This window comes from Mizuhopecten yessoensis, unplaced genomic scaffold, assembly GCF_002113885.1.
Source record: "Mizuhopecten yessoensis strain PY_sf001 unplaced genomic scaffold, ASM211388v2 scaffold4033, whole genome shotgun sequence".
Classification (NCBI taxonomy): Eukaryota; Metazoa; Mollusca; class Bivalvia; order Pectinida; family Pectinidae; genus Mizuhopecten; species Mizuhopecten yessoensis.
In genome coordinates, this window is record NW_018405342.1 from 1,540,100 (window position 1) to 1,552,173 (window position 12,074).

Genomic DNA, 12,074 nt, shown 5'->3' on the forward strand with positions numbered 1-12,074 from the left:
GTAAATGACAAATTTCAAGTTGATTGTTATGAATTCTTAAATGACTGCAAGACAGATGCAAACTAGTAAATTAGAATAAAAATAAATGGCTTCATGTCAAACTTTTACTCATTCACCCCTGAAGTTTCATAATAAACTATTCCAACCTTTGAATTGGAGGACTTCAAATGTGTCTACAGTAGTGAATGAGTTTATATGTGAAAATAGGTTGAGTTAGAATTATTTCTCTAAATTAAAATTGATCCAATTGACCACGCCGTATTTCACAGGTATGAACAAAGAGGGGACATCAGGAATGTCCGTCATACCTCTCGCTTCAAAGGGGCTAAAGACGACTGGTGATCTAGACAATATTTCTGATGGGGAAGGCGAGAGTTGGCACCAGGTAAATAACACATTAAGTTGTGCAACATTTATAATGAATTATTCTTATACATGTCAAATTGAGCATTGTTTTGAATTTTAAAGTTGTTGAAAGGCTGATTAAATCGCTAAAATTGTAACCATCATATATAGATCACCTGGCACCTTGACTAGGGATATTGGGTATTGCTAGCAATTTTCATTTGGCAATATATTGCAATATTGCAATGTATCACTATATATTGTAACCCTAGAATTTAGTACATTTATAATGATTTTAAACACCAGTAGAAAATACCAAGCGAGCATCGGGTAATTAATGAAAATTGGAAAATTATATTGAGCTTTGGTAGACATCAAACCAAGCATGCTGCATTTGGATAAAACTTTTTTAATCTTAATGTTGCAACACAATTAGTTCATAACTTTGTTCAAACCCCCAAACAATTAATTGAAAACATTCAGTAAGATATTGCCATTTCATAATCATATTGCAATAATATAGACAAATATTGCAATATATTGGTACTGCAATACTGCAATATCATTGCTCAAATACTGCAATATCATTGCCCAACCCTGCCCTGGACTATTTGATCACCAAGTTTTCAAATGAAAAAAAACACCCAATTGATCAAGATCTTAAGGTTTTATATTATGACATTTAATAATCCCTTCTTAAAGTTATTATATAATTTGTACATCAGTTTTAAACTGAAGCATTTATAAATACAATGGATTACTGCAACTTAGACAATCATTTCAAGCTTTGGAATTAAAGCAAAAAATAATTGGTACCCGGTAAACAAAAATCATTGACCTACATCGATGGTACGACGAGTTAAACTTTTATAAGTCATCACATGCACAGGGTGTTGTGAAAGTGTGACACGTCTGCATTAAATGTGATATAATTTAGTCAGGATGATCTTTAAATGTTATCAAACTATATCCATTGGCAGGTTAGCAAAAAGAAAAAGGAGAAGAAGAGAACTGAAGCTGAGCGACCTAGGCGGAAGTCAGGTTCAGATGTGTCTTCGTCGAAAAGCAATAATTTTGAAAAGTTGATCACCAAGATGTCGGAAGTCTTCTCTACACTCAGCAGGTAGGTGAACGTGGCTATTCTATGATGTCGGTGATTATTTTTGATAAGATCTGTCTGGTTTAATAACTCAGAAAGTCAATACTCTGCAAGAAGCCCAATGTGTTCCCTGACTAAACTATATTGCTAATGGTACAGCACTTGTAACTCGTTATGATATTTATGTCACCGTCATGTTCTCCGATATGCTATACCATTATGGAGATATGTGACTTTTTTTTTAACTTCAATTTGTGTAGAGAGTGTATCACTAAATCTCTCAAGGTGCACACTATATTCACAGAAATGTCTTCTTCATATTAATCACTCTTGTTGGCCTGGATGTTAACACGGGGGGGGGGGGGGGGGGTCGGGTTTAAATGTTTGAGGAAACTGGAGTATCCAGAGAAAACCCATGTGACCGGGCAGAAAACCCCATACCTTTTCACGTCATATTGGTAATTGGAACCCAGCCGCCTTGGTGAAAGGCGAGTGCGTTATACACTGCGCCAACCAACCTTCTGCATCAACTCTGATGTCATAAAGCATGACATCAAAATTAGCTTTCTATTGGAGATAAATAGTGCAAAACCTGGAAAGAAAACAGAAATCTGTTGTTATACGCCCGTCAAATTTGACGGGAGTACTATGGTATAGCGTCGTCCGTCTGTAAAACTTTTGTTTGTCCGGCAATCTCCTCCTACATTTTCCGACCGATCTCTTTGAAACTTGGTTTATATTATAATCATGATATGTTGTTGTGTCTCTCCATTAAAAGAATTTCGATTCAACAATTTTTCCAAAAGTTATTGCCCTTTGTTCATTTCAGTATTTGATTTTTTGGCCGGAGATCTCCTACATTTTTTGACGGATTTCTTTGAAACTAAGTAGGCTAAATAATCAAGATATGTTGATGTGTTGTTTCCTTGAAAAGAATTTTAATTCGATAATTTTTGCAAAAGTTATTGCCTTTTGTTTATTTTGGTATTAAGTTTTTGTCCGGCAATCTCCTCCTTCATTTTTCAACGGATCTCTTTGAAATTTGGTATACATTGTAATCATGATATGAAGTTGTGTCTCCATGAAAAGAATTTTGATTTTTGCGTAGTTATTGCCCTTTGTTCATTTCAGTAATTGATTTTTTGTCCAGAGATTTTCTCCAACATTTTTTATATGTCAGCATGTCAGCTAACCACTCTTAGAATGATGCAGATCTTATTTCAATGTAAGAAAGTATATATAACACTACATGGCATTCGACGGGCGTATATTGTTCCGCCCCGCGGTACTCTTGTTTTTGAACATGTCATTAGATATGATAATTAGGAGAACAAAATAATTGTCTGATACACTGGGTAAAGAACATTTTTCAGAAATTTCAACTCTCAGCTTGTGGCTCTTAAAAGCCTCAGTTTAGACATTGAAGAAAGCCTCAGGTTAGACAATGAAGAATATTTCCCATTAGGTTAAAAAAAAATCTCTGGTGTACCCTTACTTAGAGAGGTAATGGATTCTATTATTTAAAGACAATAAAACATATTGACTATGACAGTTATTATGAATTAAAGCTTATTTCATATTTATGTCCCCTGGTAAGAAATTTGTTCATGATCATTGTAACACTCCACATAATTAATCACCCTGTTTTACTGTACAGAACAAATATCTAGTGAAAGCGAGTTATATATGTGCCTTTTGTTTTGCTAAGACAAATTACAAGTTAAGTGAACATTGCTGGTTTCCTATGTATGTACAATGTAGTCGCTTGGTTTGATGGCATCATGTGACAAATCATTAAACCTAATGGTCACAGCAATACATATTTATTTCCAGGGAACGGATAATTCAGTTGATCACAGAAGTGAGAAATGAAACCAAGGGACTCAGTGGAATGAATATGAAGCAGATAATTGACTTGTCGAGACAAATCTTTATCAGTAAGCGACACTACTACCAGACAGACCCAAAACAGGTAACTCAGAAGTAATAAATACACGAGCACGAAGACATAGTAAAGCATCTCATCACTGGGAGCCAGTGTTTCTTGAGAAAAGTTGTCGGGGGCGGCATATGGAGTTAGATCCAAGTAGCAAAGATCAGTTATGACAATACCTTGAATGAGTTTGTATATCAGGGTTCCATTCAAAGGTAAAGGCCAAAGGCACCATTGCTTTTATACAAATTTAAGACCAGTTACATGGTAATGACATCACTCAAGAAAGTTAGTTTCTTAGGAAATTTTTATCAAACTTTATACGATGGTCAAGAATGAGAATACTTAAGAGTGAGTATGTATTTCAGAGTTTCAAGGTTGACAGAACTATTCATTGAAATTTTCAAATACCCACTTTTGCATGGAGCTGGAGGCATTCGTATCTTGCAAACATTTTATAGTGTATCCTGGTGTCCAACTATAATCCAGTCAGTGTTTATGGGGTCATTGGGGTCAGATTTCCATTTTCTATGCAGATCCATTTGGGTCAGAATCTTCTAGCCTGGTAAAGAGGGTGTCTTGATAAATAAAGTCTGACTGTATTATTCAAAAAGATTTGTTGCAAATTTGTTCTATGTTAACATATTTCTTCCTGAACAGAGACACTCGTCTGGTGGAAGCCCCGTCCCTACCTCTCAGAAAGCCAACAAGCCGGTACCCCTTCCCATTGTTGGGATGGCGCCCTTGCCTGGGCCAGGGAAGACATTTAACTTCAAGCCATTGTCCATGAGTGTGATCCAGGTACTGTCATGTTGATGTATTCACAGACTTTTGTCAGCTGATCACAATTGTAAGATCCATTTGTTTAGAGAAATGTTCATTTACAGATTTAAATTTTTAAAAAATACATAGCTAACAAAGTATTCAATAAAACTAAACTTAACTCATACTGGTTGATATTTCAGACAATTATCAGTTTCATTGCCAACACAGACTTTTCACAAGTGGGCGAGTGGCTTAGCCTCCATCACTGGGTCACAGGTTCGAGGCCTGCATGGGGCAGGTATTCTCCCCAGGTCGGTGGGTTTTCTCCGGGTACTCTGGTTTTCCTCCACCACCAAAACCTGGCATGTCCTTAAATGATCATAGCTTTCAGTTGAACGTAAACACAACGAAAACAACATTGAACATTACTGAAATCAAACTTTATATCAATTTACATTCCAGCTAACAAATTGCATGATAAACAGTGCAGTGTTATACTATACCAGTGGAAATAAAACATTAACAAGTTTCAGGTGTAGTGTAAGTTTATATCCAGTAAAAATAGGCAGAATCTCTTCATTTATCGGTTTCAATAGGGAATACATTTTGGGATTACATTTTCTGTACTTGTTCACAATCCTCAAAATACCAAATTACAGGGATATAATATAGGATCAATGAGTATATTGTCTATGTTTTTACAGCCATCCAAAGATTTGCCGTTGATGGACGATGAAGAGGAGATCTGTGTTATTTGTCATGATGCTCTCATCATGGAGGAGATCAAAACTCTTGAGTGTGGCCATGTCTTCCATTCAGATGTAAGTAGGATGTGATTTTGCATCGTGTATATTGTATAAGAAACTCCTTTCAAATTAGTTGATTATGACATCACGTTATATATATGCTTGAAGAATCTGAGCAATATTTAAAAAAAAATATGGAGGAGGGTAGTATATTTTATCAAATAAGATATTTTAAACACTTTAAACTTTTTGTTGTATAAAATCTTCAGTTTTCTGTTTATTTTCTAAAATACATGTACTTTGTATCTTGAATTTATAGGATTTCCTTTTGCCCAATATATCACATGTACAAATCACCTGTACATGTTTACATTATGAAACAATAGTAATTTTTAGGTCACCTGAGACAAAGTCTCAAGTGACCTATTGCGATCGCCTTTTGTCCGTCGTCGTCTGTTGTGCGTCCGTAAACAATTTACATTTTCGACTTCTTCTCCAAAACCTCTGAACCATATTCAATGAAATTTTGCAGGGACCTTCCATGGACAAAGGTCAACAAAAATAGTGTCCGGTTTAGTCCCAATCCCCAGGGGCCTGAGGGGCGGGCCAAAAAGGGTCAAATTGACTAAAATTTCAAAAATCTTCTTTTCAAGACCCAGATATGGTAGAATCAAATACTCTTCATATATGGAAGGGTCTTAAGGTGCTTTACCAAAATTGTGAATTTCTTGACCCTGGGGTCTCACGTTTCCCCCTGGGGAGGGGGTAAACTTTACTATAGTTTATATAGGGAAATCACATTTCGGACCAACATTTGTTTAATTTCCATTGGAAGTAATTCAATTTGGGTTAGCATTATCAGTATTAGGTAGCAGTTTGATAGTATGCACCTATGAGCCCTGACTGACCCCCAGGGGCTGATGGGTGGGGCCAAAAAGGGTTGAATTGACTGAAATTTCAAAAATCTTCTTCTCAAGACCCAGATATGGTAGAATCAAATACTCTTCATAGATGGAAGGGTCTTAAGGTGCTTTACCGAAATTGTGAATTTCTTGACCCTGGGGTCTCACGTTTCCCCCTGGGGAGGGGGTAAACTTTACTATAGTTTATATAGGGAAATCACATTTTGGACCAACATTTGTTTAATTTCCATTGGAAGTAATTCAATTTGGGTTAGCATTATCAGTATTAGGTAGCAGTTTGATAATAAGCACATATCAGCCCTGACTGACCCCCAGGGGCTGATGGGTGGGGCCAAAAAGGGTCGAATTTACTGAAATTTCAAAAATCTTCTTCTCAAGACCCAGATATGGTAGAATCAAATACTCTTCATAGATGGAAGGGTCTTAAGGTTTATGACCCTAGGGTCTCACGTTTTCCCCCCTGGGGAAGGGGGGGGGGGGGGCAAAATTTATTATGGTTTATAATGGCAAATGATACTTTGAATATTACATGTTAATAACTTGATTGGAATTATAACCTTGAGTTGACAGTTTGATACTTTGAAAATTTTGAGCCAGCCCTACCCCCAAGGGCTGTAGGGTGGGGCTCAAAGGAGTCAGTGTGCTAAAATTTCTTCATTTTCCTTGTTTAGAATCAGAGGTGCTAGTTTCAAATACTTTTTAGTCTGAAATCTGTAAGCTAGATATTGAATAAGGTGGTTTAATTGTTTTTTGTCACTTTGAATAATATTTCTGTTCATGTTAATAACAAAATCAACTCTCTGTATAAATATATCAGGTGACTGTTAAGGCCCATGGGCCCCTTGTTCATTTAATGGACCTGATGGTTCATTTTCATACATTGGCTTACACCAAGCACTTGTCCTTCACAGGCTAAGGTTTGTCATGTTATGACATGGGAAAAATTAACATTAAGTGTTTTAAACCAAATTTCTTAAAAAGTCAAACACATGCACATCACCTTAGTTTCCAACTTAAATAATTTATTTTGAATTTTAAAAAAAATGGATCTGTTAAATGTTGATTCTCATTATATCACATTATCCTCTGATGAATTTATAACACATAAGAGTATTTTTTACAAGCTACCAGATATGAGATCATAATGACAGAAATGGAAAAATTAACTAGTAGAAGCTTTCAGAAGTTAACTGACTAACAGATTAAAAATTGACTGTAAATATAATATGCTTACAAAGCATAAGACTAAATGTTTGAGTTTGTTTCCTCCAGTGTATCAAGCAGTGGGTATTTGGCCAGGAGAGAACATGTCCAAACTGTCGACGCCTCGCCCTGTTCCCAGAGGAGTTTCCACGGCTCGGCAAGTGACCTGACCTTGATAATGTTATCTGAAATGGACCATAACTCATTAGAAAATCCTGCGACTTTGAAATTCACTGGAATCTTGTTACTGTCACAGAAGTTTTTGACCGATACTTCCGTTATGATCATCTGGCACCATGGCAACGGGTATAAACTTACCACAATCTCAGTGACTGATGTGGGAATTGAAGGGTCTACAAGTGGAACCCTCATTCCTTTAGAAACAGTGGATGTGTGTTAATTCACGAATGGAAATTTGATCGAAAAGCAATTTTATTTTGTGGGTGTGGTAAATAAGAAATATTGGTTATATAGGAATTTGTAATCAAATGAAAATGTAGACATGCCAACATGGTGTGAACTTTAATTTTTAATTGTTAAAGAGTCTGTTCAGTTTCTTGTGACTAGAGTAGGCCACAGGGTGTGTCGCCCATTCTAGTGCTTTTTGTGATGATGGGAACAAATACTGCCGAATATGCTTTTAATGATAAAATGTTTGTGATTTGTCTGTGTTATCCAAGTTTATATTTTTTGCATTCAAATAATCTTGTCGTCTTCGATTCACATACAAACATGTATATACATCGGTATTCATTCATGTAACTTAAGTATGAAATTACATTTAAATATAAACATGTTCGTTATCATACAAAAGACAGTTTTGTTAAAATGTAGCTTTAAGGTAAGCTGACAATCTTTTATCGTGGGTTAGATAATAAATAATGTATGTTTCAATAAATTTTAAATTTCAAAAATGTTTGAAAAGAATAAATCTTCAACAATTGCAATTTTTGGGGGGTATATATTTAAGATAAATGAATTTTCAAGGCTTACTTTGTCTTGAGAGATGTACTGTGCATTTTCACATAGCTGGTTAGACTAATATATATTTCATATGTAATCATAATCAAGTTAAAGAATATTTTGTAATGTTTACTGTTATTAAGTATAACTACTTAACACTTTCCGTTCTTTTTCTCTTTTCCATGGAACGCTGCAGGCCTTCGGATCAATTAAAAATTCATAATTGATTATTATAACGGATTAAAATTTTATATTAATGTAAGATCTAAAGGTTGTTAGTTCTGAACTTGGAACTTCCCATGTATACGTTTCAAAGTAGGAAATCAAATAAAATGTTAGTGCCAGTGCTGTATAGTGTATACATAAACTATTCTAACCTGTCTGAAGCATCAGTACAGACACAAGATTACTTGTCATGTGTGAAGATAAATATTTGAAATACCAGGACAAAACTGTCTTTTATAATGTTTTTTTTTTAATCAGAGGCAACTTGCCTAATGTTACCTGTTTCTAGACCTTCCCTTCTAAAAAGGTTCTTTATAACATATCGGATATTATTAAGATAGCGGTTTTCATTAGGAGGATTATCTCCCCTCGTTTGAAACCAACTTGCATAATATACTAAAGGTCTCTCAACTTCTTAACAAGTCACTGTATATAACATAGGTTTGAATGTGGGTTGATATTGATTAAGATATGTGTTCATTTAGAGATTTATTGACAACAAGTCAGATCTGTTGAGTATCCTGTTGTGTTCAATCAGATTTAATGTCTCAGGTTAAGTTAGATCTGTTGTTTACTAAATAATTATGTGTTCAATACGAAATGCTAATTATTATTATTTTTGTTTTTAATATAATGTGTTCAGCCACTTGAAAATTATGTTGCAAAACTGTTTCATTATTACTACGGATGATATTTGTTATAAATGTATATATTTGTTGTTTCTATGCATTTTGCTTTATTGTAGTTGCTATTTTCTCTGTTTATTTTTGTACACATTTATACTACTGTTTTTATCCTAATAATCATTTTGTTTAATAGCTTGTATTTTTACAGTAGTGCATTTTCAATATTTATCCTTAGGGCTGTTCCATTAAAATGTTTATGATGGGGATTGGCATTTAACAAATATGGTCGGGTTATTTTTACTCTATTACAAATCAGTTATGTAGTATACTGCTGGTTAGTGCCTTTAACTCATTCACCCAGCCCTGAAGACACATTTGAACTCTTCCATTTCAAAGGTTGGAATAGATCATTATGAAATTTCAGGGGTGAATGACTTTAATATGAAACATGTTGTCAGACTCGATGCAAAAATGTTGCTATGTAGATTATGTTTACCTAATGATGGACTGGTACATACCACCCGCAGGATAGGATAAAAAGTAAATAAAACTTCAACAAACTTCATTTGTTAAGCTATCAGCTGACAGTAATGGTAGTTTAGTTTTATTTGAGAGAAGAGTCACAAGGGGATATATACTGGAGGATGTCTTTAGTGTGTCGTACCACATCTGAATTCATTTAAATGTACACTGCTGGAGTGTCGGACTCAACCAAGAAAGCATCAAGGGTTAAATATATACAGCTAGGGACGTCCCAATACAAACAAACAAAATTAACTTGTTACAGTCAATATGCATATGAACTCAATGACTCAGATTAAAAGGAAGAAAACTATTGGTATGCTCGACAGTGATGGAAGAAAAGGTACCAAATGTGTTTTATTTTTTAGCATGTTTTCCGAGTATATTGAGTGATAAATTTGACCATGTGATAACACCAATGTGAAGATAAGAAGAGATTATCAGGCCCTAGTTAGTAGTATATGGGTACGATAAATACAATGTACTGCCATCACCATTTGATTGTAGATATTGTGGATGGTGTTGGTTTTGCAGACTCTGAGCTGTACATCAAGGTTAACAGATATTAACATTAACTATTGATAGACAGTATTTACGGATGTCAACCTTGCTTAAGTTGCTTATCCCTTGTCCCATACCATGTTTTAATGGAACAGCCTCAAGTTCAAAATTCGTATAATTTGTTATATTTTTTTTACATGCAAATTCCTTTCACACCAAAACAAAAAGATAAAAAACCTAGAAAATGTCATGACAGATGTATCAGTGGGAAAACTGTTGATATTTGAGTTATTTACATTACATTTCAAGCTTGTGAAGACATGAACATATATCTTGTCGGCTGGTTGTTAATCTTATATGTTTAGTTAGTGTAAATGTGAAATCTTAAGAGATCATGCGTAAATAAAGAGCATGCTCTATACAGACCCATCGGGATGATAGAACTAAAACAGGTTGTGACAATCATGTTGTACCACTCCAGAAAGTTATTTCAGACATGCCAGACGTTTCCAGTCACATTTGTCTTAGGATAATGATTTTGCAAATTGTTTTGATCTGTCAACTTTGGTTGGGGAGTACCTTGTACCCTCTCAATGATGAAGTTTGTTATCACTATTTCTTTTGAGAAAGAAAGTTACAGATCTTTTTCCAACCTCATGTGTAGGTTGTTCCTTTTCTTTTCTTTTGCATACATTTCATTTTCTTGCTTCAAGCTGCTTATCGGAAGAAAAAAATAACTCCCAGAAATTGAAATCTCTCTGGGTCTAGTTTTGACAAATTAACTACTGTGCAATTACTGTAAGTAAATAAACTTTAATAGGACAGTTAATTTGATGTTTAAACATTTTTTGTTATCACTACCTCTATAGAAGTATTAGACAGATCTTTAACAAATTTCATGTGCAAGTTCTCCTTGGTTGTTGTGCATGTTTTATTTTGAAACTGATCACAAGAACAATTTAGATTGCTTTGGTTATTTTTTGGAATTTTAAGTACATATCTTGCTCAATTTTTATTTGTAGGCCCTTTCTTTTTTTTCTAGTTTTGCATGTTTCACTTTAAGCTTGCTGAGAAGAAAAAGATGGCTGCCAAAAAAGTGCCAATATCCTCCATGGAACCTCTTGTTCCCATGATACATTTATTTTTGCTATCTTTTTCAATGTCCGGAAAGAGTCCATACAATAGTATGGTCCTAATCACCTCGTCACAAACATTAGTAATGGCAATCAGAAATATCTAGTCAGTGATAACAGGTCAGATTACTTTTATTTGAAGGTATCATCAAGTCAATGGTTTTGTCAGTTTTCTGTAGAAACTTGTTACACAACTCTTTTTGTGACTATACATGTATTATGTACATACATTGTAGATTCATTCATGCGATGAATTTGATCTTACTTGTCTGTGTCAGCATTTTCTTACAATTATAAAAATGTTTCATATGTGTTTTATAAATGTAAATACATAATGTAATAATTCTTTGTCCGAAAACCTTTTTTTTTTAAACCACTTGTGTTCCTTTAAATAATTATCATGATGAAAAATCTTTTAGCTCTGAAGAAATTTCCGTTTTGTGTGTGTATTTCTCTTTATTGTGTACGTAAGTTTGTGTGAGAAACATTTTATTAGGATGAAGAGTGTTCGATAGTTAAACACTGGCCTTCAGAGTTAAGTGGTACTTCATTGTGTTGGTTACTCCTTGGTATTATTTGAAGTATACAGGATGTATATACATGTAACATCATATTAACTTGTTTCAAATGATACTTGTTTGCAATAAAACTTGTCATTGAAGTTATATATACTTTGTTGAAATTTTCATTGAAATATTTTCCTCAAAAGTCCGTTATCCAAAGACTTTAAAAATGTCTTTAAACACTTCTTAAAGGTTTTACACAGCGGCCTTGAATTTTATTCATTATTTTATCTCTCCTGATGAGCATGTCGCAAACAACAGGAGATGTTTAGATCAATACATAGAAAAAAATGCTTTCCTCCAGTGATTATGAAGTATGTATACTTTCTGGGAAGCATACCAAATGGCTGTGTTAGTCCAAGTAAATCAAGGGACATAACTCCCTAAAAAGCAGTTGCAATTCACAGGTATTAATTTTCATTGAAATCGACAAAATATTTGACTGGTCTGGAAAAAATATTCCCCCCCCCCCCCCCCAAACTTCACAGGTGCATCCCCATTTTTCGCTAGGGAAAAGATCAACAAGT

At 34.5% G+C, this 12,074-nt stretch overlaps 1 protein-coding gene across 4 annotated transcripts in view; it reads left to right on the forward strand.

Moving 5' to 3' along the window:
* The window catches only part of LOC110448436, a 34,908-nt gene extending 23,257 nt beyond the window's left edge, over positions 1–11,651 (forward strand). For all 4 annotated transcript variants that reach the window (XM_021494676.1, XM_021494679.1, XM_021494678.1 and 1 more), the window contains exons 11-16: positions 270–385; positions 1,326–1,468; positions 3,278–3,416; positions 4,038–4,178; positions 4,847–4,963; positions 7,084–11,651. In XM_021494676.1, coding sequence (XP_021350351.1) covers positions 270–385; positions 1,326–1,468; positions 3,278–3,416; positions 4,038–4,178; positions 4,847–4,963; positions 7,084–7,179 — 752 coding nt within the window. In that variant the 3' untranslated portion in view covers positions 7,180–11,651. The remainder of the gene's footprint in view (positions 1–269; positions 386–1,325; positions 1,469–3,277; positions 3,417–4,037; positions 4,179–4,846; positions 4,964–7,083) is intronic.
* The last annotated feature ends 423 nt before the right edge of the window (positions 11,652–12,074 follow it).